This window comes from Hyperolius riggenbachi, chromosome 5 (assembly GCF_040937935.1).
Source record: "Hyperolius riggenbachi isolate aHypRig1 chromosome 5, aHypRig1.pri, whole genome shotgun sequence".
NCBI lineage: Eukaryota > Metazoa > Chordata > Amphibia > Anura > Hyperoliidae > Hyperolius > Hyperolius riggenbachi.
In genome coordinates this window covers 371,021,734-371,048,451 of record NC_090650.1, presented here as the reverse complement: position 1 = coordinate 371,048,451, position 26,718 = coordinate 371,021,734, and the positions used below count along the sequence as shown (strand labels likewise).

Sequence of the window (26,718 nt, the reverse complement as noted above, 5' to 3'; positions counted from 1 at the left end):
CATTAGCAGGACTGCCAGGCAACTGTTATTGTTTAAAAGGAAATAAATATTGCAGCCTTTATATGTCTCTCTTCTCAGATTCCTGGTGATATAGTATCATTAACTTTATCTTCATAATTTTATAGTTCGAATGTTTGCTGTGGTGACGGTTTATCCAGTTTGTGAATCCGTTAAAAGAAGCATTGATTGAAATCACCGTTGTCTGTAAACACCACAAACGATCCCAGCTTGCAATGTTTGTTATTAAGGTGTGATCTATTAGAGCCAATCCCTGTTATTAGCAATATATTCTAGTATTTATATTTCCTTGATTACCTGAAAGCACTTATCAGATCCTAATATCCACAGAACCACAGAAAGAATGTTCTGGTAACAAAGACAGTAAAGATTATTTGGGTGGGTCCCACAGTAATACACAAAAACCCCTTTATAGGTTCCTATGCATTTATATATGTCCATGTTTTCACAAGTCTGGTTCTCTCAGAGATCACATCTCGCATTCCTTTAGGCTGTAAGTTATTTCTAGCAAGAAGTTTCTGGTTTTAGGGAAGGGGTTGTGTCACCAACACGTCATTACCTGCCTAACCTGTTCCTCAGCTGCCTTTATTCAAATATCAGAGCCCCCAACCTCCAGGCTCAGTCAGTGTTCCTCACACCAACGTAGCCACAAGATGACGGCCTTCAAGGGAATATGGACCAGGCAGTTCTGGACTTCCATGGGTGGAGAATTCTTAGCTGTCTTCTTGTTTCTGGTTATCAGTTTGGGATCCACAGCCAGTATGAATCCAAATGGGAACAGTGATACTCACATTGCCTTCTGCTTTGGACTAAGTATTGCCATATTAATTCACTGTTTTGGACATATATGTGAGGCTTTCCTGAACCCTGCGGTGGCCATGGCCATGATATGTACCAGGAAAATCACAGTGGCCAAAGGAATCTTCTACATTGTCATTCAGTGCTTGGCAGCTATAGCCGGAGCTGGGATAGTGGCCCTCATTACACCACAAGACAAATGGCCGGTTGGGATCACCAAGGTGAGTCCTGTTGATATAAACATGCTTTTATTATTATTATGTATTTCTATAGCGTCAACATCTTCTGCAGAGCTGTACATGAGTACTGTATATTGTCTTGTCACTTAACTGTCCATCAGAGGGGCTCACAATCGAATCGCTACCATAGTCCTATGTCTATGTATGCAACGTGAAGTGTATGAACCGTAGTCTAGGGCCAATTTAGGGGGAAGCCAGTTAAATTATCTGTATGTTTTTGGGATGTGGGAGGAAACCAGAGTACCTGGTGGAAACCTTCGCAGACACAGGGAGAACATTAAAACTCCATGTAAATAGTGCACTGGCTGGAAATCAAACCAGTGACCCAGAGCTGCAAGGTGAGAGTGCTAACCAATACGCCACCATGCTGCCTGATACCAAGCACCACCTGCTGCTAGTAACATCATCTTAAGAACCCTGTGACACATATATATTTGTTAGAGTTGCTCCATAAATGTGTATAAATGCTTTTTAACGTAAACCAGAGACCTCAGAAACTAAAGATTTGATACTTACCCGGGGCTTCTTCCCACCCCATAAACACGTCAGAGTCCAACGCTGTCCTCCCTAGGTCTGCCGTTCAGCTGCCATCAGCCCCGGTAACAGGCCCACTTCTGGCCCCTGCGCCATCCTCTGTCCCCTTGTGCCTCCTTCTGTGCCCCTTTGTGCCTTCTTCTGTCTCCGTGTGGCTCTTTCTGTCCCCCTCTGCTGTCTTCTGTCCCCCTTGTGTGCCTCCTTCTGTCCCCCTTTATGCATACTTCTGTCCCCTTTGTTCCTCCTAATGTCTCCCTGTGCTTCCTTCTACCCCCCTTTGTGCTTTTTTCTGTCCCCCATTGTGCCACCTTCTGTCCCCTATGTGCCTCCTTCAGTCCCCCTGTGCCTTCTTCTTTCTTCCTGTGCCTCTTTTTGTCCCCCTTTGTGCCTCAATCTGTCCCCATTGTGCCGCCTCCTGCCTCACTTTGTGCCTCCTTCAGTCCCCCTGTGCCTCCTTCTGTCCTCTTTTGTGCCTCTTTCTGGCCCTCACACCTTCTTCTGTCCCTATGTACCTCCCGCTGCCCATCTGTGTACCTCCTATCCTCCTTTGTGTCTCATTCTGTCCTCCATTGTGCCTCCTTTTGCCCCCATTGTGCCCCATTCTGTCCCCCTGTGTGCCTCCTTCTGTCCTCCTTTGTGACTTCTGACCCTCGTACCTCCTTCTGCCCCCCTGTGCCTCCCTATGTCCTCTATTGTGCCTCCTTCTGTCCCCTATGTGCCTCCTTTAGTCCCCCTGTGACTCATTCTGTCCTGCTTTGTGCCTCTTACTGACCTGCTTGCAGAGGCACCTAGTCCACCAGGCCTACCAGGCGGTCACAAGTGCTGTGCGGCGGAAGCATGGGGGGGACTGCGGCCACCCCCTTGCCAGATGGTGTATCCCCAGATGGTGAACTGGCTTGCAGTGTCTAATAGACGCTGCACCAGTTTATTGGCCTCGGCCCGTAAGCTCACTTCTGCAGCCTGCGGAGTCTGTGGGTTCTGCCAGGCAGAGCAGGGCTACGGTTAAATGGCATCCTGAGTCCTGCACTGGAAACTATTTGTGTCTCTAGTGCAGGGCTTTAGGCGCCATTTTCCCGTAACCCTGCTCTGTCTGTCAGCGTGGGAGTTTTGAAGCCAGAGTTACTGCACGAAGATCATCGGGGGAGCTGCTGCGCACTGGAGGGAGCCCAGGAGAGGAGTCTTCTGTAGGTGAGTACACTTTTTTTCTTATAGGTGCAGGCAAGTATGAGGGCTAGTAGGGGGAACTAATGGGGGGGAGGGAGAGGAGCCCTACCTATGTGTAATTTCTGGTGAAACGCTGCCCTCATTACATGTATTTTCTGGTGAAACGCTGCTGCAATAAGTGTAATTTCCGGTGAAATGCTGCCGTATTTTCATGGGGGGGGGGGGGGGGCGCGCCACAGGCTTTCCTCGCCTGGAATGACAAAATAGCTAGAGGCGCACCTGCCCGACTAAGCCAGTTACCGGGGCTGATCGCAGATGAACGAGGGGGGACATCGTGGGACATGTTTATGGGGTGGGAGGAAGGCCCGGGTAAGTATCTGATCCTTAGTTTCGGAGGTGTCTGGTACACTTTAAACATGCCCTGATGCTTTGTTTGTGTATGGTTTCTTCTGATTTTTATTTGAGAGCTTATTAACCACTTAAGGACCAGGCCATTTTTGGCTGATCTGTGCAGCGTGGGCTCTCCAGCCCACAGCACAGATCAGGATAGAGCCAGGGCGACCAGACTCCCCCCCCCCCCCCCTTTTTTCCCCCACTAGGGGGATGTCCTGCTGGGGGGGTCTGATCGCAGCCAGCTATTTTCAGCCTCCCTGTCCTTCCCTCCCTCCCCTCTTTCCCCAGCCTATCAGCCTATCAGATGCCGGCGATTCCCGGCTAATCAGATGCCGAGGATTGCAGATCTCCTTTACGGCGCTGCTGCGCAGCAGCGGCGTATGATGTAAACAGCGGGGATTTCTTCCCCGAGTGTTTACATTTCGCCTGCGAGCCGCGATCGGAGGCTCGCAGGCAGTTCACGGAGACACCCTCTGTGAACTGACATGGAAAGGCCACTCGAACGAGCGGCCGTTTCCATGGGAAACCACTTAACACCTAGGTCCGCCGATCGGCTGACCGTGGTCGTTAAGTGGTTAAACTGGATTGGATGTTAAAAGTTTAATTACCCCTTGGGCCCAGGTGAACATGTATCCTTTGTTGAAAACCTGGGCTGTAGTTCACGGAGGGCAATATGAGATACGAGTCTATGTAATTACTTCGGATGCTACGGATGCTCATTCGGATTCCCACAGAATTAACATTTCCGCATTTTCCATTGGAATTTGGAAATTGTAAAACAGGAATCTCTGTCATTTTAGTCCAGTCACAGAACTCGGAAGCATTGGACCAATCAAAGAATGCGGAATTTTTCTGCAAAAATCGGATTACCGCAGTAATTTTAGACCAATCACAAGATTCTGGGGTTTTTCTTTGATTTCCCAATTTTTTTGTAAATTTTCGCATTCTCTGGTGCAAAAAAATGACAAAATACCCCTCAGAAAATCAGAAAAATGGAAATCAAAATTTGTCATTGGAGGAAATCGGAATTTCTGTGGATCTGTTGGCATTTCCGACCATCCCTAGTAATTACATTTGGCCATTAGAAGGTGAAGATACTATGGCTCAGTTTATATCATGGCGTCTTTTGGAGTCGGCAGGGGCGTTTCTAGCCCCAAAGATTAGTGGCACGTGCCCCGGATCTATTCTTGGGTTCCCCAATGTCCACAATACACATAATCTGATTAATATAGAAAAACAAGAGTTGATTCCTGTCCAGAGTAACTCATATATGTATAAAATATAACTTTTATTCTCATAATTAAAAATCCATAAGTATTTTTATCATAACTGAGGTAGGATACATAATCTCGATCAGCCGTTTGACTTGTTAAGTTCAAGATAAATTCTGATCAACCTACTCCTCAGACAGATTGCTTTAAGTGTTATAAAGATTCCCCCCACCACAAATCCAACATGTTTCGGCTCCCTAAATTGGAGCCGTCGTCAGGGAATAAAGTGCTCAGTGCTAGGGTGCTAGGTACATAATAATATCAATCGCAATATACTGGGACATATCCCCCTGGCTACATATACTGGGACATATCCCCCTGGCTACATATACTGGGACATATACCCCCTGCCTACATATACTGGGACATATACCCCTGCCTACATATACTGGGACATATCCCCCTGGCTACATATACTGGGACATATCCCCCTGGCTACATATACTGGGACATATACCCCCTGCCTACATATACTGGGACATATACCCCTGCCTACATATACTGGGACATATCCCCCTAGCTACTTTTTCAGGGGACATATACCCCTGGCTACATATACTGGGACATATCCCCCTGGCTACATATACTGGAACATATACCCTTGCCTACATATACTGGGACATATCCCCCTGGCTACATTTTCTGGGGACATATACCCCTGCCTACATATACTGGGACATATCCCCCTGGCTACATATACTGGGACATATACCCCCTGCCTACATATACTGGGACATATACCCCCTGCCTACATATACTGGGACATATACCCCCTGCCTACATATACTGGGACATATAACCACTGCCTACATATACTGGGACATATCCCCCTGGCTACATATACTGGGACATATCCCCCTGGCTACATATACTGGGACATATACCCCTGCCTACATATACTGGGACATATACCCCTGCCTACATATACTGGGACATATCCCCCTGACTACATATACTGGGGCATATTCCCCTGGCTACATATACTGGGACATATACCCCTGCCTACATATACTGGGACATATACCCCTGGCTACATATACTGGGACATATACCCCCTGCCTACATATACTGGGACATATACCACCTGCCTACATATACTGGGACATATACCCCTGCCTACATATACTGGGACATATACCCCTGCCTATATATACTGGGACATATACCCCTGCCTATATATACTGGGACATATACCCCCTGGCTACATATACTGGGACATATCCCCCTGGCTACATATACTGGGACATATCCCCCTGGCTACATATACTGGAACATATACCCCTGCCTACATATACTGGGACATATACCCTGCCTACATATACTGGGGACATATACCCCTGCCTACATATACTGGGGACATATACCCCTGCCTACATATACTGGGCACATATACCCCTGCCTACATATACTGGGCACATATACCCCTGACTACATATACTGGGCACATATACCCCTGGCTACCTGTCCTGGGGACATCTCTACCCCTGGCTACCAGTTCTGGGGACATCTATACCGCTGGCCACCTATTCTGGGGACACCTATAGACCTGGGGCTACCTATTTTTGGGGAACCACTGCTGTCAGATTGAGTGTATTTTGGGGAACTGCTGCCAGGTGAGAGGTGTCTACATATTAAGGGGGCATTCTGCCTATTTATGTGAAAAGCTGTCTATTTATGTGCCTCATGACTGCTGAATCTTCTGCAGAGCTGTACATGAGTACTGTATATTGTCTTGTCACTTAACTGTCCATCAGAGGGGCTCACAATCGAATCGCTACCATAGTCCTATGTCTATGTATGCAACGTGAAGTGTATGAACCGTAGTCTAGGGCCAATTTAGGGGGAAGCCAGTTAAATTATCTGTATGTTTTTGGGATGTGGGAGGAAACCAGAGTACCTGGTGGAAACCTTCGCAGACACAGGGAGAACATTAAAACTCCATGTAAATAGTGCACTGGCTGGAAATCAAACCAGTGACCCAGAGCTGCAAGGTGAGAGTGCTAACCAATACGCCACCATGCTGCCTGATACCAAGCACCACCTGCTGCTAGTAACATCATCTTAAGAACCCTGTGACACATATATATTTGTTAGAGTTGCTCCATAAATGTGTATAAATGCTTTTTAACGTAAACCAGAGACCTCAGAAACTAAAGATTTGATACTTACCCGGGGCTTCTTCCCACCCCATAAACACGTCAGAGTCCAACGCTGTCCTCCCTAGGTCTGCCGTTCAGCTGCCATCAGCCCCGGTAACAGGCCCACTTCTGGCCCCTGCGCCATCCTCTGTCCCCTTGTGCCTCCTTCTGTGCCCCTTTGTGCCTTCTTCTGTCTCCGTGTGGCTCTTTCTGTCCCCCTCTGCTGTCTTCTGTCCCCCTTGTGTGCCTCCTTCTGTCCCCCTTTATGCATACTTCGTCCCCTTTGTTCCTCCTAATGTCTCCCTGTGCTTCCTTCTACCCCCCTTTGTGCTTTTTTCTGTCCCCCATTGTGCCACCTTCTGTCCCCTATGTGCCTCCTTCAGTCCCCCTGTGCCTTCTTCTTTCTTCCTGTGCCTCTTTTTGTCCCCCTTTGTGCCTCAATCTGTCCCCATTGTGCCGCCTCCTGCCTCACTTTGTGCCTCCTTCAGTCCCCCTGTGCCTCCTTCTGTCCTCTTTTGTGCCTCTTTCTGGCCCTCACACCTTCTTCTGTCCCTATGTACCTCCCGCTGCCCATCTGTGTACCTCCTATCCTCCTTTGTGTCTCATTCTGTCCTCCATTGTGCCTCCTTTTGCCCCCATTGTGCCCCATTCTGTCCCCCTGTGTGCCTCCTTCTGTCCTCCTTTGTGACTTCTGACCCTCGTACCTCCTTCTGCCCCCCTGTGCCTCCCTATGTCCTCTATTGTGCCTCCTTCTGTCCCCTATGTGCCTCCTTTAGTCCCCCTGTGACTCATTCTGTCCTGCTTTGTGCCTCTTACTGACCTGCTTGCAGAGGCACCTAGTCCACCAGGCCTACCAGGCGGTCACAAGTGCTGTGCGGCGGAAGCATGGGGGGGGACTGCGGCCACCCCCTTGCCAGATGGTGTATCCCCAGATGGTGAACTGGCTTGCAGTGTCTAATAGACGCTGCACCAGTTTATTGGCCTCGGCCCGTAAGCTCACTTCTGCAGCCTGCGGAGTCTGTGGGTTCTGCCAGGCAGAGCAGGGCTACGGTTAAATGGCATCCTGAGTCCTGCACTGGAAACTATTTGTGTCTCTAGTGCAGGGCTTTAGGCGCCATTTTCCCGTAACCTGCTCTGTCTGTCAGCGTGGGAGTTTTGAAGCCAGAGTTACTGCACGAAGATCATCGGGGGAGCTGCTGCGCACTGGAGGGAGCCCAGGAGAGGAGTCTTCTGTAGGTGAGTACACTTTTTTTCTTATAGGTGCAGGCAAGTATGAGGGCTAGTAGGGGGAACTAATGGGGGGAGGGGAGAGGAGCCCTACCTATGTGTAATTTCTGTGAAACGCTGCCCTCATTACATGTATTTTCTGGTGAAACGCTGCTGCAATAAGTGTAATTTCCGGTGAAATGCTGCCGTATTTTTCATGGGGGGGGGGGGGGGGGGGCGCGCCACAGGCTTTCCTCGCCTGGAATGACAAAATGGCTAGAGGCGCACCTGCCCGACTAAGCCAGTTACCGGGGGCTGATCGCAGATGAACGAGGGGGGACATCGTGGGACATGTTTATGGGGTGGGAGGAAGGCCCGGGTAAGTATCTGATCCTTAGTTTCGGAGGTGTCTGGTACACTTTAAACATGCCCTGATGCTTTGTTTGTGTATGGTTTCTTCTGATTTTTATTTGAGAGCTTATTAACCACTTAAGGACCAGGCCATTTTTGGCTGATCTGTGCAGCGTGGGCTCTGCCAGCCCACAGCACAGATCAGGATAGAGCCAGGGCGACCAGACTCCCCCCCCCCCCCCTTTTTTCCCCCACTAGGGGGATGTCCTGCTGGGGGGGTCTGATCGCAGCCAGCTATTTTCAGCCTCCCTGTCCTTCCCTCCCTCCCCTCTTTCCCCAGCCTATCAGCCTATCAGATGCCGGCGATTCCCGGCTAATCAGATGCCGAGGATTGCAGATCTCCTTTACGGCGCTGCTGCGCAGCAGCGGCGTATGATGTAAACAGCGGGGATTTCTTCCCCGAGTGTTTTACATTTCGCCTGCGAGCCGCGATCGGAGGCTCGCAGGCAGTTCACGGAGACACCCTCTGTGAACTGACATGGAAAGGCCACTCGAACGAGCGGCCGTTTCCATGGGAAACCACTTAACACCTAGGTCCGCCGATCGGCCTGACCGTGGTCGTTAAGTGGTTAAACTGGATTGGATGTTAAAAGTTTAATTACCCCCTTGGGCCCAGGTTATCCTTTGTTGAAAACCTGGGCTGTAGTTCACGGAGGGCAATATGAGATACGAGTCTATGTAATTACTTCGGATGCTACGGATGCTCATTCGGATTCCCACAGAATTAACATTTCCGCATTTTCCATTGGAATTTGGAAATTGTAAAACAGGAATCTCTGTCATTTTAGTCCAGTCACAGAACTCGGAAGCATTGGACCAATCAAAGAATGCGGAATTTTTCTGCAAAAATCGGATTACCGCAGTAATTTTAGACCAATCACAAGATTCTGGGGTTTTTCTTTGATTTCCCAATTTTTTTGTAAATTTTCGCATTCTCTGGTGCAAAAAAATGACAAAATACCCCTCAGAAAATCAGAAAAATGGAAATCAAAATTTGTCATTGGAGGAAATCGGAATTTCTGTGGATCTGTTGGCATTTCCGACCATCCCTAGTAATTACATTTGGCCATTAGAAGGTGAAGATACTATGGCTCAGTTTATATCATGGCGTCTTTTGGAGTCGGCAGGGGCGTTTCTAGCCCCAAAGATTAGTGGCACGTGCCCCGGATCTATTCTTGGGTTCCCCAATGTCCACAATACACATAATCTGATTAATATAGAAAAACAAGAGTTGATTCCTGTCCAGAGTAACTCATATATGTATAAAATATAACTTTTATTCTCATAATTAAAAATCCATAAGTATTTTTATCATAACTGAGGTAGGATACATAATCTCGATCAGCCGTTTGACTTGTTAAGTTCAAGATAAATTCTGATCAACCTACTCCTCAGACAGATTGCTTTAAGTGTTATAAAGATTCCCCCCACCACAAATCCAACATGTTTCGGCTCCCTAAATTGGAGCCGTCGTCAGGGAATAAAGTGCTCAGTGCTAGGGTGCTAGGTACATAATAATATCAATCGCAATCGCCACATATGAAAAATAAAAAATGAGAGCTGTGCTCTCTAGCTCAGTCAATCATTAAATGAGCTCCATCCTTCAGCAGCCTTATATACCCATCACCTAGGAAGTGTCCTATAGACCCAAATCCTCCCTTATAGGGATGGCTGCTACTGGTTCAAAAACCTTTCAATCAAGATCCTCCTTTACTGATTGGTTTCCATATCTTCCACCATGATGTTTGAAAACATCATTTAGGAGTACATATGAACTCCCTAATTCACTCTCTGGGAGATAATTAGGTTTATTTCAAAGACCTCACAGCTGGAATGTTTGTATTTACCTTACAAATGAGTGAACGCTATCCGGCGTCTCCTACGCCATAGGAAACCATTGTCCGTTTCCCATTGGTCCAATCCTCCTTCAACCCTTCCCACCAACGTAATGCCTTACTCACGAAAGGCGGCTTGCGTCTCCCTCATTGGAGTACGTTCTTCTCTCTCCCTGCCCCTAGACCAATCAGCGCTCGCTTCGCCGAGCGCTGTGTTGTATATGGGGCGGAATAACAACAGGCTCTCAGCCCTGAGAATGGCCGCATGTGAATGGGGAGTGGGCGGATCCAGATGTAAACCTGCCGCTTTTGGTCCAGACTCTATTTACAGTACTCCAGTCCACGCTGTGGTTGTCATGAAAACCCGTTTTGTTTGGCGCTGCCTCATTGGGAAAGTATGAATTACTATGCGGAGCTGTTCCCCGATGTCCCCCAGGAAGTGGGCGGCAGTACTCACCTCCGGCCGCTTGGTCTCCAGATTCTGCAGACATCTTCTCTTCCGGGATTCTCCCCCTAATGTCTTAGAATGAATCAGACACTAGAGTTCCTAGCGTCTGATTCTTGGATGCTAGGGGGAGAATTGCCAACTACAGAGGATTTCTCCAGACTTGGAGAGCGGATGTAGGAGATGAGTAGTTCCTCCCGCTGTGCTACTCTGCTAGGGGCTTGGGGTGTCAGGGGGAGGAACAGTGAGTACACACCCAATGGTGTATGCTCCCTATGGAGGCTCCAGGCACCACAGCTTCCAGCATGTCACCACAACACCCAGCATGCCCCATAGAGGTACCACAGCACCCAGCATGGCATCACCCAGCACCCAGCAAGTCCCATATGTTTTTTTTCTTTATTTACCTCCCTGGCGGTTTATTTATTTTGCCAGGGAGGCTGCAATGTGTTTTTTTTTAAATTAAAAAAAAAATATTTCATGCAGCCAACTGAAAGTTGGCTGCATGAAAGCCCACTAGAGGGCGCTCCGGAAGCGTACTTTCGATCGCCTCCGGCAATCGAAAGTAACAAGATAGGCCGCAATGAGCGGCCTATCTTGTTTCGCTTTCCTCGTCGCCATGGCGACGAGCGGAGTGACGTCATGGACGTCAGTCGACGTCCTGACGTCAGAGCCGCCCGATCCAGCCCCTAGCGCCGGCCGGAACTGTTTGTTCCGGCTGCGCTGGGCTCGGGCGGCTGGGGGGACCCTCTTTCGCCGCTGCACGCGGCGGATTGCCGCGGAGCGGCGGCGATCGGGCAGCACACGCGGCTGGCAAAGTGCCGGCTGCGTGTGCTGCTTTTTTCAGAATGGAAATCGGCCCAGCAGGGCCTGAGCGGCGACCTCCGGCGGCATACCCCGAGCTCAGCTCGGGATTACCGCCAAGGAGGTTAATGAATAGGGAGTTCAGCCAACATTTTGCTGGGCAGACCTACTTAGACCGCAGTTAAGTTCATGTAAATGTGGTCCTACCCATGACCACACCAACATTCTGAAGCATTGTCACACTTTTTTTGGGCTGGAGTGCTCCGAAATGCGCCCCGGATCTCATAGGATTCTAGCAAGGAGTCGGACAGTTTTCAACCTTTTTTCACCGCACATTCACAACCAGATTATACAACCTTTCCTTCTACCTTCTGAGTCCAGTTTCTCTATCAGCCTGTAGGATCTATTCAGTAAAATAAACCAGATCATCGCAGCCACACATTTGCTCAGCACAGTCTGATATGCATAGTCATTTGCATTGAGCAGCATTCACCACAAATACTGGCTATGATCACCACTTGACTTGATGTTGGCATCAGGGCCGGTTTAAGCAGCAATGGGGCCCCAGGGCAAAGTAAACCTGCCTTTCCCCCCCCCCCCCCCCCCCCAACAGATACCCCGGAACAAAAATCGGCATTTAGGGACCTTTTTTGCAGCTGGTATAGTCAGGGTGTGAAGCCCGAATCGGTCGGAGCTTCACATTCTGGCTATCCCAGCCTGCATGGGGACAAGGGGTTAAAAAGTTTCAGGAGGGGGGACGCCACATAATTTTTTTTTTAAAAATTCCCACACTCTAAACATAAAATTTTTGGGGGGGAAAATAGGAAAAAATGCCAGGGATCTTCATGCAGCCATATTGCGGCTGTATAGCGATCCCTGGCCAAAGCGCTGCGGCTGCGTATGGACCCCCAGGAAACCCCGTCAGGAAATATATTGCACTTTCGTTTGATGCATGTAAAATTACACTACCGTTAGGTTTGCTACTAAAAGTGACATTTACCGCATTTAAAAGTACACTTTTTTCCTTCGAAACTTTAAAATCGTTTTTCTCAAAAACTATAAGGTCTTTTTGAAAAATAGTTTTTTACCTCTTATTCCCAATGATCTCCTTAACATATCCTGCACATTTAGGGTTTCTAGCATTTAAAGGGACTCCGAGCAGTGCAGAAACTATGGAAAGATGCACATCATTTTAAAGCTCTCTTTCTCCTCTTTCCAATGATATATAAACCACCACCCTACGCCTTTTAGTTTTCGCTATTTTCGCGATTGAAATTGCAGCGGCCGCGATTTCGATCGCGAAAATAGAGAAAACTAAAAGGCATAGGGCAACGATTTAGGTGTCGTCAGAAAGAGGAGAAAGAGAGCTTTAAAATGATATCCATCAAGCCATAGTTATATTGTATTACACAGGACGACACTTTCCCCAGTGTCAGCAGCTCCATTTTGCTGAATGCAGCTGCTGACTTTGACAAAAAGTCGTCCTGTGTAATACAATATAACTATGGCTTGATGGATATCATTTTAAAGCTCTCTTTCTCCTCTTTCTGACGACACCTAAATCGTTGCCCTATGCCTTTTAGTTTTCTCTATTTTCGCGATCGAAATCGCGGCCGCGGCAATTTCAATCGCGAAAATAGCGAAAACTAAAAGGCATAGGGTGGCGGTTTATATATCATTGGAAAGAGGAAAAAGAGAGCTTTAAAATGATGTGCATCTTTCCATAGTTTCTGCACTGCTCGGAGTCCCTTTAAGGTGGATTTGCTATTAACCATTAAAGTCGGCAGGTTTTTAAATGTGTATTCTTTTTCCTTTGAAACTTTAAAATCGATTTTCTCAAAAACTATAAGGTCGATTTGAAAAAAAAATGTTTTCCTCTTGTAGCCACTGGGGGCCCATACAAGCTCTGGGGCCCTGGGGCAATTGCCCCCTTTTCCTCTATGGTAGCGCCGGCCCTGGTTGGCATCAGTGGTACATTGGTCCTTGGCATGGATGTATGAGCACACATTTTGATTTACAGATGTTAATGCTGATATGATGTTGCCAGAAATCTAGCAATTAATCCCCACTATATCTAAATCTGTGTACTGTTGCCAGATGTCTGTCACCGCATGGTCTTTCCTGATCATTTGCGTGACAGTTTGCTAACAGCTTTTTACAGATATGTTTCTTGACTCACATTCAAGAAGCATGTTCAGACTTATAAAGAAAGAATTGGAGGAAGTGAGGGAAATTACTTACAACACAATAAGTGTGTGTGTGTGTGTGTGTGTGTGTGTGTGTGTGTGTGTGTGTGTGTGTGTGTGTGTGTGTGTGTGTGTGTGTGTGTGTGTGTGTGTGTGCGCGTTTTGCCACATCCTGAGGACACAATCCCTCAAGTAATTAGGGATTTAGTCAGGGATAACTTTCCATTGGTGATACAGACAGCAATGGATACAGTAAAAGAGAAAACCGAGAGCCCAATATGGTGTAGTATGTTGAGACAAATGATCTAGTGGTAAAGTGAGAAGAATATACTCACAAACGTGGGTTACCGACCGTTCAGGCAACCACTATAAAGGCAGGTGAGGAGATGAGGCCTGTCCTCACTCAGGGCTAAGAAGTCGCTCTCTGTAGAAAAGAACCAAGAATGAAAAGGGCCGTTATGAATAATAATAGGCCCTACATGGAATTGTGGCAACCTGGGACATAAGTTTAGGGGGCTATGTGTTTTTTCCTCTGTGAGGTAGCAGGGAATCTGATTGGCTGATGGATTCTGCATAGAGGTGGTGTTCTGACCCGGGCACTGATTGGTCGCTACAGGTGTGTGGAGAAATCTGCCAGGTGTTGCTGGGGTTATACATTGTTGCAACAACCAATGGCAGCTAAGTTGAGTGTATTTAAGACAGGTCCGTAGGCAGGTTAGCTGCCTTTGTTCCTGAGCGGTCTGGGCGAGCTCTTGAGCTTGTAATACGGAGCTGGTAATACGGAGCTTGTATTACTGAGCCCCCAGCCGCAATGGATATATTAAGGCTCCTGGCGGCAAGAGCCGAAGAGCCGGGAGGACTGGAGACCCTGACACGCTGCCTCCAGCTAGCAGAAGAAGAGAGGAGAGCAGAGGAGGAAAGCGGAATTGCAGCGGAGATTCCGGCAAAAAGGCTCCGAAAGAAGAAGAGGGTGTACTCGCCTGAGCCCAGCGGGATCGTGAAGCCAGGACCTTCTGGGAATGCGGCGAAGTCAAAGAGAGGCTCCGGGGGTCAGCGGCAGAGCAGAGTTTCCAGCGGGATGTCAGCGGCATTGGCGGCGAAGCAGGGACCGTTTGAAGCCCGCCTTGCACAGCCTTCAGCAGCGCCGACCAATAGCGGAGCAGTGGGGGCGTTCCCGGCATCTGTCTTTGAAGAGGTGGCCAATCGGGCGGTGGCACAGCTTTCCGGGTGGAGTGGTCCCGCTGTGGGTGTTCAGGCTGGCCTTCCAGCGAGCAGCTCTTGCTTTGCCCACCAAGCGGCGACCAATCGGGTGCCCGCCGGCGCTGATCCTGGCCGAGCTCCGTCATCGGGTCCTGGCTCCTCCCACTTCCTAGCGACGAATCGGGTTGCTGCCGGCGCAGAGCATCCAGATGACGTCGCAAGCTCCTCCCACTTTGCGGCGACCAATCGGGTCTCCGCCGGCTCGGCCCCAGCTGATGACAGCTCATCCGCGGAAGAAGATGAAGAGGAGGCAGCCCAAGCAGCATCCAGCCTTCCATTCGCATCCCCTGGCGGTGGGAGCGGGCGCACGTATGCCGGCGCCGCTGACCAGCAGTTGCCTGTGCCTCACGGTTCTGCTGTGTTAGCGGCTGCTGGCGGTACAGCGCAGCTCCATGCTGGGGGAGGGCAGCCCAGTGGTCCGGGAACTCCTATCGAAGTCGTGAGCCATCAGGCTTCGCCTCAAGCTGCTGGAAGCAGTAAGTATGATAATAACCAAGTTACTGCTTTGATGTCTGCCTTATTGTCAGCATTACAAACTGTTCCAGCTAATGCTGGAAGTGTATGGTTAGATAGGGCTGCTTCTGCCGATAATTATTCAGCTTTGTCACCTGCTCCTGCTCCCAGTGCCCCCTTCCCCCCTACTAATTTTCAAGCCCAGCAGCCAGATTCAGTTATCCCTATCAGAAAACCTGGCATTGCTGAGTCTGCATATAAAGAGCAATTATTATGTGAATTATCTCCACTTGGTTTTCATTTGCCATCAAGTGTAAAGGAAAAAATTTGGAAGGGAGATTATATTGACATTCTGTCTCTCTTACCTATCTGTAAGGAATTTTTAAAGCAGGATAAGAAAGATGACAAGGCTGATGATGAACGGCGCCGCCCAGTACCACGTTCTTTTCATAATTGGTTGCAGGCATTCTGCATATATGCAAGTGTAATGGGTGAACGTCACCCGGAGCAATGCCCAGCTATGTTCCGATATGTTGATACGATTCTTGAGGCTTACAAAGCTTATGGTGGGTTTGCTTGGTACACTTATGATGAGGCATTCCGTCAAAGGGTATCAATTTACCCAGGAACAAAGTGGGGTTCTAAAGATGTTGGGCTATGGCTGCAACTTATGATGCCTCAAAAGGTTTCCACATATAAAAACCCCACTCAGTCTCCCACAGGTACCGGTTATAAAAAAGGCGTTTGCTACGCTTTTAATGACGGCCAATGTAAATGGCCGGGTTCATGCAAATACCGCCACGAATGTGGCTTTTGCGCAGGATCACATCCAATTGCAAGATGTTTTAAGAAAGCAGCTTCAGCATCCCAGTCTGGCTCTAAGGAGCTTTTTCTTAAGGGCACCCACACCGGTGAAGCTGCCAAACATGGTACCATGGCTCAAAATTTACCCTGACAGGGCGAGAGCAACATTACTAATTAACGGTTTTGATCTTGGTTTTTGTCTGCCAGTTTTTACAGGTGTGGGTTGCTCTGTGGTAAAAAACTTGAAATCAATTGATGCTCATAAAGATATAGCTGAAGAAAAAATTTACAAAGAGGTCAGTGAGGGCAGAGTTGCAGGCCCTTTCTCGTCACCTCCTTTTGCCAATTTCCGCCTCTCACCTTTGGGCATTGTCCCTAAAAAAGAACCAGGTGCATTTCGTTTAATTCATCATTTATCCTACCCAAATGGCAGTTCTTTAAATGATGAAATCCCAAGTGATTTATCCTCAGTTTCTTACGCCTCTTTTGACACAGCCTTAGAGCTTCTCCGCCCACTGGGGCGCTGTGCTCTATTAGCAAAAGCAGACATTAAATCTGCATTTCGTCTATTGCCCATAAATCCTTCATCTTTCAGCTCATTAGGTTTTCATTTTGATGGGAAATTCTTTTTTGACAAATGTTTGCCGATGGGATGTGCCTTATCTTGCAGCTATTTTGAAAGCTTTTCCACCTTTTTAGACTGGGTAGTGCAGTTCATTTCAGGTCACAATAGTTTAATTCACTACCTGGATGATTTTTTATTTATGGGCCCAGCATCATCAGACATTTGTTATAAATTACTAGTCACTTTTAAAGTAATATGCAATGACTTTGGCATCCCTTTAGCTTCTGAAAAAACAGTTTTACCAAGCACGTGTATTGAATTTTTAGGTATTACAATAGATACAGCTGAAAGGGAATTCCGTTTACCAGACGGAAAAATAGCCAAGCTAAAACAGTTAATTTTTGGCTTTTTGAGAAAAAAGAAGGTGTTACTTAAAGAAATGCAGTCATTACTGGGTTCTCTTACTTTTGCTACAAGGGTTATGCCCATGGGCCGGGTTTTCTCTAGGCGATTGGCCGCATCCATGAGGGGTTTAAAATCACCTTATTCGCATATTAGGCTTACTCATGAGCTAAAAGAGGATTTACTAGTGTGGGCTGAATTTTTGAATAGTTTCAATGGGCGTTCCCTTTGGCAGGAAGCATTTCATTCAAATTCTGAATTAAATTTTTTCACAGACGCTTCCGGCAGTGTCGGCTGCGGGGCTTTCTGTAATAATAGATGGTTCGCTGCTAGGTGGCCTGTTGAATGGCGTCAAAAGGAGGTGACGAGGAACATTGTATTATTAGAGTTATTCCCTGTTGTTGCAGCTTTATATATTTGGGGGGGAACAATTCAAAGGCAAGCGAATAATGGTACAGACAGACAATAAAGGAGTAGTTTTCGCTATTAACTGTCTATCTTCCAAGTCCCCTAGTGTGGTCAAATTATTAAGGATTTTGGTCCTTTACTCTCTTAAATTTAACGTTTGGATCAAAGCACAGTATGTAGCAGGGATAACGAATGATATTGCAGATGCTCTGTCCCGTTTGCAGATGGAGAGGTTCTGGTCGCTGGCCCCAACAGCTCAACCCAAGGGAGAAGAAGTACCGCTTTTCCTGTGGAGCTTGATATGGAGTTGATTAGCACAGGAATACGAAATTCTCTTTCCATAGCGACTTGGAGGGCCTACTCAATCGCATGGAAGGATTGGATTACTTTTGTTCAAATGCTAGGTTTACCTGAACACCATGTATCTGAAGGGGTGGTTTTGCATTTTGTAAGCTCTTGCATTAAAAAAGGGCTGTCACATTCTCATATTGTTAAAAAAAATTAGCCGGCATTTCCTTTTTTATGAAATTAAAAAATTTGCCGTCGTGCAATTCTTATTTTTCCGTGAAACAGTTGTTAAAAGGGCATAGGCGTTTTTCGCGCAGACCTGATAGCAGGCAGCCAATATCTTTGGACATTTTATCAAGGCTCTGGGAAGCGGCGGGTCTCGTCTGTTCATCTAGTTTTGAGACGCTACTTTTTGGTGTGCTTTTACATTAATGTTTTTCGCAGCTTTTCGGGTATCTGAGCTTATTTCGCGTAATTCATCACAGAATGGCGGCCTTCAGTATGAGAATGTGATTTTGTCAGCAACAAAAATGGGAATCTTTTTGAAATACTCTAAGACAGACCAGTTAGGTAAGGGCTCCTTCATTGAATTGAATGCTTGGGCTGGTCACAACTTGTGCCCAGTGCATAATTTGGTTAATTACTTAAGAGTTAGAGGAAATACCCCAGGTTCTCTGTTACGTCACGAGAATGGTACTTCACTTTCAGTTTTCCAGTTCAACTCCGTGTTGAAGCTATGCTCCAGCATTGCAGGGGTGGATGAGTTCCAATTGTCCTCTCATTCCTTCCGTATCGGGGCAGCAACGGAGGCAGCCAGGTTGGGTCTTTCAGATAGTATAATAAAGAAAATGGGAAGATGGAGGTCTGGCGCGTTCAAACTTTATATTCGTCCTTAATTGTGCTTTTATTTTACAGGTTCAAAGACAATTGTATGGATAGTGGGCCACTCTTATGTGTTTTGGGCCCATAACAGAGCATTTCGGAGATGTTACTCGACAAATCTGAACATGGATCCAGATAAGTTCGCTGTTTATTGGCACGGTGTAAGAGGAATGGTTTGGGCTCAAATGAAGGATGCTTTCTTTAATTTGTGTAATGTTTGGCCTTCTCCGGATGTTTTAATTATCCATCTAGGGGGAAACGATATTGGGAAAATTAAATCCCTCGAGCTCTATTTCAATATCAGGGATGACATTGCTGTTTTTCACTCTTTTGTTCCACAAATGAGAGTGGTTTTTTCTGAAATTGTCCCAAGGTGGAGATGGCTGCAATCGCCTGACCTTTTCCCCTGCGAAAAGATCAGGCGGAGGCTCAACCACAGGCTCGAAAAATTTTTGCCCAGCGTCGGTGGTTTTTCGTTTCGCCATGTTGATTTGGAGGGAGGCCCCCAGGGTTTGTACAGACAAGATTTTGTGCATCTTAGTGATGTAGGATTAGATATTTTTAACCTTGATCTCCAGTGCTGTATTGAGAGGGCCGTTGGTGGTGTGCCAGGCTAGGTATGCCTGGCGGGTGGGGTCCTTCCGGAGTTATTTCGGTTTCAGTTGGTTCGAACCGTAATGGTGGACCATATAATGAGTGGTTTTTATGTTCATTTAATAAAGTTATCTTTTATTGAATTTATTTGGACCTCAACTAGTTAGCAAAAAGTATCCAATAAAGATGGCCACGGCCTTTAACCTCCAGCCTGGGGTGTCAAGGTGTGTTTATTTACATATTATGTTATTAAGTTATTTAGTTATATTTGTATATTCAATCAAGTGTTGCCTACAATTCCATGAAAAGGGCCGTTATGAATAATAATAGGCCCTACATGGAATTGTGGCAACCTGGGACATAAGTTTAGGGGGCTATGTGTTTTTTCCTCTGTGAGGTAGCAGGGAATCTGATTGGCTGATGGATTCTGCATAGAGGTGGTGTTCTGACCCGGGCACTGATTGGTCGCTACAGGTGTGTGGAGAAATCTGCCAGGTGTTGCTGGGGTTATACATTGTTGCAACAACCAATGGCAGCTAAGTTGAGTGTATTTAAGACAGGTCCGTAGGCAGGTTAGCTGCCTTTGTTCCTGAGCGGTCTGGGCGAGCTCCCCTCCCGCCACTCCCTGAAGATATAATAGACTTCGTCGTGGTCAAGTCTTTATTGGTGAAACATCACGTTGAAGGCGTGGATGAGGATTGCAGTTGGGGTCCTTCCGGAGTTATTTCGGTTTCAGTTGGTTCGAACCGTAATGGTGGACCATATAATGAGTGGTTTTTATGTTCATTTAATAAAGTTATCTTTTATTGAATTTATTTGGACCTCAACTAGTTAGCAAAAAGTATCCAATAAAGATGGCCACGGCCTTTAACCTCCAGCCTGGGGTGTCAAGGTGTGTTTATTTACATATTATGTTATTAAGTTATTTAGTTATATTTGTATATTCAATCAAGTGTTGCCTACAATTCCATGGGGGTAGCACTCCCCTCCACCAGGAGTGGACACAGTGTATTTGAATGTGGAACAGAGGCGCCAGCAGGATAAAAATTCATAAAATCTTTAAAAATGCTTGGAGGAAGTTGTGGGCTTGCCTCCCAAAAGTAGACAAGATAACCTGTTTTATATAAATAAATACATTAATTTATTATACGGTACCCCAAACAAAAGTGCAACGCGTTTTGCAGGTCATGCCCGCTTCATCAGGCAAAAATTGGGGACAACAGGATATCTGTAGTAACGGAATTAGCGCCTCACTCTAGGTCTATGTTGACCTGTGTAAAGTAGTTGCAGTTAAGGGCTCTCTCTCTGACACAGGAGACCTGGGTTTGAATCTCCGCTCTTTTTGTTCAGTAAGCCAGCTATTCAGTAAGAAGACATTGGGCAAGACTCCCTAACGCTGCTACTGCCTGTAAAGCGCATCCTAGTAGTTACAGCTCTGGTGCTTTGAGACCACCTGGAAAAAAGCGCAATATAAATGTTCTGTGTCTTGGCTTGGCTAGTGTTGCATTACAAAATACGCCATCAGTTCCATCATTCACAGTGTGACCAATTCTGTCCAATCTCAACCCCACCGCCAGTGATCTGACCTGGTGGATCGCTACGGCCAAGAGCATTGTTCTCCCCACATACCACGCTGCCAAGTGATGTCACAAATGTGCTGCTCAGTTGTCCCTATGCCCCTGCATGGCAACAGAACACGTCACTAGCCTGCAGGGTAGTGAAGCGACTATCTGCCTTGGCCCTGCAATGTCACCAGAGATATCATGTACTGTTCCCCTCTAAGGCGGCATTGATTTTGCATGTGTATGGGCCTTCATTCTAACCTAACATTTATCTTTACTGATCACTATAAATAGCCCTAAAAAATCCCAGCACTAACCTAACATAGTCATTCATTCTTAATCACTTGAGGACCACAGACTTGCACCCCCCTAGTGACCAGGCATTTTTTTTACAATTCAGTGCTCTTGCAGCTTTAAAAGCTCGCTGCAGAGCCATACAACTAAGCACACAAATGAATCCCCCACCACCACCACCACCACCACCACCACCACCTTTTCTTGCCACCAACAGAGCTTTCTGTTGGTGGCATCTGATTGCTGCTGCAACTTTTTGTTTTTGTTTTTTTTATAAATTGTATTCTTATTTTTTATTAAAATGTACTAATGTTCTATTTATTTCCCTTCCCCCCCCTCCCCCCTGCCCCTCCCAAAGCCAATCAGTGTGATTGACTCTCATAGGCATCAGGCGTATGAGAGGCGATCATCTTGAGAGCCACTTGAGGGGACATCTCAGTGACAGAGGCAGGAGATCGCAGCACTGCACATGTAAATAACGGCTGTTTTCAGCCATTACACAGCCTGTCAGCCCTGATCGCGGGTAGCAGACTTAACATGGAGCGTCATGGCAGGGAAAATCGCGCATGTGCGCGCTCATTCCCTGCAAATCCCGCCCACTGCTCTTGACGCCTCTCGGCGTTAGGCGGTCCTGGGGCTGCCACCTTCCTGATGCCTATCGGCATTAGCTGGTCAGGAAGGGGTTAATCTTGACTTTTAATCTTAAAGCCCGAAGGAAAATTGCTGAAAAGAAATATACACCAGACGTGATAACGATCACATGTCTAACCTGCTAAAATGTGCTGAGAATTGAAATACCTATAGGACTGGTGCACACAGAGTCATTTCCTGTACTGATGTACTGTATGCTGTACTCATCACATTTTTTGGGGAAAAACCCTGACGGCAAAATGGATAAGTTCTTTTTAAAACAATGCTACTTGTCTGATCATTGTGGTAACCCAAAATGTGTGTATAAATAATGTACATTTCGTTTCAAAGCCTGGCTTTGGCATACAGATGGTCAATGAGATGCAAAAAATTTAGAACTGAAGCAGGATTATGAAAACTTTGTATGCTACTTTATGCAGCTTGAAATTGGACCAATCAAATCCCATCTAGGTGGAATATGAATGGTCCATTTTGAAGCTGCATGGATCTGCATACAAAGTTTGCATAAATCTGCATCAGCTCAGATTGATTTGGAGTTCATTGAGCATCCCTACTTTGGTAATGCAACACAATTTTCGGCAGTGCATTTATCCTTTACTTCTACATGTGACATCTTTGTGACAGTAACCCTCACCTGATGCCTGACCTTAACCTCCAGCCTTAAAAATGATGGAAGCAGGAAACTGGGGCTTCTGATAGCTGAAGAAATTTGGACTATTGTTATCTGTAGCTGCATTTTTCATTGCCCGCTATATATCAGGGGGCCTTGAGCACATAAATGAGGTGCTTATTAGGACTCAGCGCAGGCAGTGGACAGGCGGTCCCCCCATGGAGTCACATGCGAGGCCATGCCATGGGGCAACACCGCCACGTGTCAAATGCTGATACGCGTGGTGTTACAAACACTGCCATTCAGCTACACTTAAATTGCACCAGGAAGGCACTCTGAAATGTACCACAAGAATAACCAAAATAAACTAGGGCTACTAACGATACTAGTGGATACATACTTTCAGTGCTAAGAGGCCTGGAGATTTTCCGTGGGATAGCTTGATTCACATTTTAGATGACCCAGTGTAATGAGCGCAGCCGCGGCGGACGGCATCGCCACCGCGGCTGTCTCTAGCTCCCTGCTTGTCTCTCCGGCATCTAGGACACCGGGGACGGAACTGACGGTTTCCTGTAGGGACGCTGTCTCACGCGGGCGCGCGCGTAGACAGGACCTTTATTCGGGTAGAAGGATCGTCAGCTGACCTGCAGGGTCAGCTGACGGCTGAGGAGACTCACAACGCCCCGGATTGGCTGGCTGCTGGGGGCGTGCCAGTGAGGTCTCCTCGGCTTTTAAGCCTTCGGGCTTCAGTCTGGCGCTGTCTGTTGTCGTGAACGCTTGTGTGTCAGCGCTCAGACCAAGCCCAGGATTCTTGTATAATTGTTCTGTTGTACTTAAGACCAGTTCCCAGGGGGTTGAGACCAAGGACCTCACCCCCAAGTGCAGGATTGTTGTGTCGTTGTTCTGTTGTACTTTAGACCAGTTCCCAGGGATTGAGACCAAGGACCTCACCCCCAAGTTCAAGATTGTTGTGCCATTGCTCTGTTATACTTTAGACCAGTTCCCAGGGGGTTGAGACCAAGGACCTCACCCCCAAGTTCAGGATTGTTGTGTCATTGCTCTGTTATACTTTAGACCAGTTCCGGGGAAGGGGGGGGGGGGGGGGGGTTGAGACCAAGGACCTCACCCCCAAGCTTAGGATATTGCTACTCTGTTATTGCTATTTGTTTAGACTAGTTCCAGGGTGTTGACGCTAAGGATTTCACACCCAGACTAGGTTATTGCTTCTGTATTGATCTCCTGTGTATGACTCTTAGCTATTACTCTGACCCTGATCCTGTCTTCTGATCCTGTACTTTCGCCTTTCTGCCTACCTGTTGTTGAACCTCTGCCTGAATACCGTTTATTCTCTTGCTTCACGATTCTGTACTGATACTTACCTCTCTGTTGCCGAACCTTGCCTGCCTGACCATTCTACTCACCGGTGGGCCCTCGCCACTGGTGAGGTGTTACTACGCCAGCTCCGCTGGTGAAGCAGCTTTGCTAGGCTATAGTTTAGCCTTAATTACCTGCTCATTAGGTACCTGTCATTTTAGTACTTCTGTATCTCGTAAGCTGCAGTCAGTCTGACTCATCCGCCCCTCGGGTGATCATTTGCCTGCAGTATATTCTGAATCACCCGCTCCTCGGGAGATTCAGCCTCTTCAGTATTGTTTCTCCAGCCTGCTGGAGGTTGTACGTCAGTGCACATCCGGTGTACTCTTTATACCTCACCAGTCCCTCTGGTGAGGTCTCATTAGAGCTTTTTAGTGACGGTTACACCATTTGCTACACACTCTGCTCTCAGTCTTGCTATACTGGTATTATTGGTGATTCTGCGGATCACACATAATCGGGTATAGTGTCTGCATTGTTGGTGATTCCGCAGATCACCAATAATCAGACATCTGAGGTGTGGCACTCACTCGTCACACTCAGGCAGTACATTTAATAGTATGTTGAGATGGGTGGTAAACAGACCGTTTATGTCCTCAGAGTAGCCAGTGTGTGAACTTTATCTGAACTACATACAAGCCTGTGTTCTGGTGATCACAGGCAAATGTGGAAAACACTGCGACTGGCCAGATATAGCTGCTACACCGACAGAGGAGTCAATTCTTCCAATACAGTATGTCCCACTCTGACTATAAAATATTTATGTTTTATTGCAGGAGAACGAGACTATTTCACATGGTCAGTCGCTTCTGGTGGAAACAATCATCACGTTCCAGCTGGTCTTTACAATTTTCGCTTCCTGTGACAAGAAAAGAAAAGATATCAAAGTCCCCATTCCTCTAATTATCGGCCTCTCTGTTACCATTGGACATCTCTTTGCAGTAAGTGAAAAACATTTCATAACGATCTAGTGAAGGTTACACGTTTGTTTAGTTCAGAGTTTCTCAACATTATTGGAGAATGTACACCTTTATAAAGTACACAAACTCAGCATTTCCTCTTTGCTCTAAAAGATTATTTCCAGCATAAAATCTACTACCACAAAAAAAGATTGCAGAACAGCATTCAAACAGTTAAACACAGCTCTTTCTTCTTCAATGGAAAGCTTGCTGCCGCATGCATACGAAGAGATGATAACATTATCTTTTGTTTACATTCCTTTGTCTGTTACAATTAGTATACGTTCCTATCTGTGCTGAAAATGTGCTCTCTCTGTTGTAGAAGCAGAGCTTAGAATAGATTTTAACATATAAATACAACATCTATGCAATAAAATGCAATGGCAGCTTTCAGAGCAGATAAACTGTACTTTGGGAATTTGTAATTTGTAAATAGACAATATTACTTTTACAATATTGCACTAAAGCAAATATGGTAACTGTATGGGTAAAAAAAAGTAGGAACTCATTTTCATTGACTTTTATGTCAGAGTTTGTGTATGAATGCTTTTCAAACATTCCTCACTGCCTTTAATTAACTACAGATATTTGAGTTTGTTTATAAATTATTTATTTTTTACACACAAAACTATTGTTAAAATTTTAAAATACCCGCTGGGGTATAGGTACCATGTGTTTAGAACCTAGTATTTAGATCATCCCCTATAGATTCTACATGATACCACTGACATAGAGACAAAACTCCAGAGTCTCCACTACAATCATAACTGATCAGCACAAAATGTATCTACTTAAAGTGACACTGATGCGGAATTTTTTTTTTTATAATATAGTGAATTGTATGTGTAGTACGGATAATTCATAGAACTTTAGTAGCAAATACAAAAGTCTCATATTTTTATATATATATAATTTTTTTTTATAAAATGGCATCATTCTGTAATATTTGTAGTTTACAAACTACACACTGTATTTTAAACTATGAAACAGAGTAGAGCTAATGGTCATTTTTTTAAAACTTCCGTGCAGTAAAACATTATCTGAAGTTGTCTTTCACAGTTTTGTCAGAATTCTAGTGTTTTATTTATGCAGGAAAAGCAGTCATATGTGTGTTTTAAGTTTTAATGTTCTATGCAAAATGTCATTGTAAACTGTAAAGTTGGGTTACTTCTTTAAAGAGACTCCGTAACAAAAATTGCATCCTGTTTTTTATCATCCTACAAGTTCCAAAAGCTATTCTAATGTGTTCTGGCTTACTGCAGCACTTTGTACTATCACAGTCTCTGTAATAAATCAATGTATCTTTCCCTTGTCAGACTTGTCAGCCTGTGTCTGGAAGGCTGCCAAGTTCTTCAGTGTTGTGGTTCTGCTATGCACTCCCCCCTCAGGGGGGAAAGAAACACACAAATGATCTCTTGAGATTCAAAAGGAATGCTGTATACAGCCTGCTTGTGTATGGATGTATTTTCTATGTGTGGACATACAGTACATCAACCTACTTCCTGTTTTGGTGGCCATTTTGTTTGTTTATAAACAAACTTTTTAAAACTGTTTTTAACCACTTTTAATGCGGCGGGGAGCGGCGAAATTGTGACAGAGGGTAATAGGAGATGTCCCCTAACGCACTGGTATGTTTACTTTTGTGCGATTTTAACAATACAGATTCTCTTTAATATATTGCTCTATGACATCTCAACATATTCCAGGCTGTAAAGCTTATAAGATTATTTTAACTTTCAAGCTGGTGATGATTTGAGTCAGTAAAACATTCTTGTGGGATTGTTTTGGTTCTAGACAACATGTTTCTTTGCTTGAAGGCCAAGGCCAGAAAGAAAAGATAAACATTTCCCAGACAGAGAAAGTCAAAATATGTCAAAAGAGAGATAAAACAATAAGGGGTTTTCCGAATTAGTTAAAGCTGATTCAATGATGCCACCTGGCGGTTTCATAGTCTGATAATTATTATTAATAGATTGTTCTTTATGATGAGATAGCGACATCTGCTGGTTAGACATATAATATTTATTTTATAAGAAAGACAAATATATAGACAATGAGTTTATATTATTAATATTTAATATGCAATTATTTCGTATAATGATTAATTGTTTTAAGAAGAATTATATAATAAGCTTTATATTTAAATGACTATATTAAAAGCCCTGTATGC

At 45.9% G+C, this 26,718-nt stretch overlaps 1 protein-coding gene across 1 annotated transcript in view; it reads left to right on the top strand.

Annotated features, from left to right (window-relative positions):
* Positions 1 to 531: 531 nt before the first annotated feature.
* LOC137519001 (aquaporin-4-like) overlaps positions 532 to 26,718 on the top strand; it is a 40,903-nt gene continuing 14,716 nt past the window's right edge. Inside the window, exons 1-2 of the mRNA XM_068237562.1 lie at positions 532 to 1,037; positions 24,366 to 24,530. Coding sequence (XP_068093663.1) covers positions 672 to 1,037; positions 24,366 to 24,530 — 531 coding nt within the window. The 5' untranslated portion in view covers positions 532 to 671. The remainder of the gene's footprint in view (positions 1,038 to 24,365; positions 24,531 to 26,718) is intronic.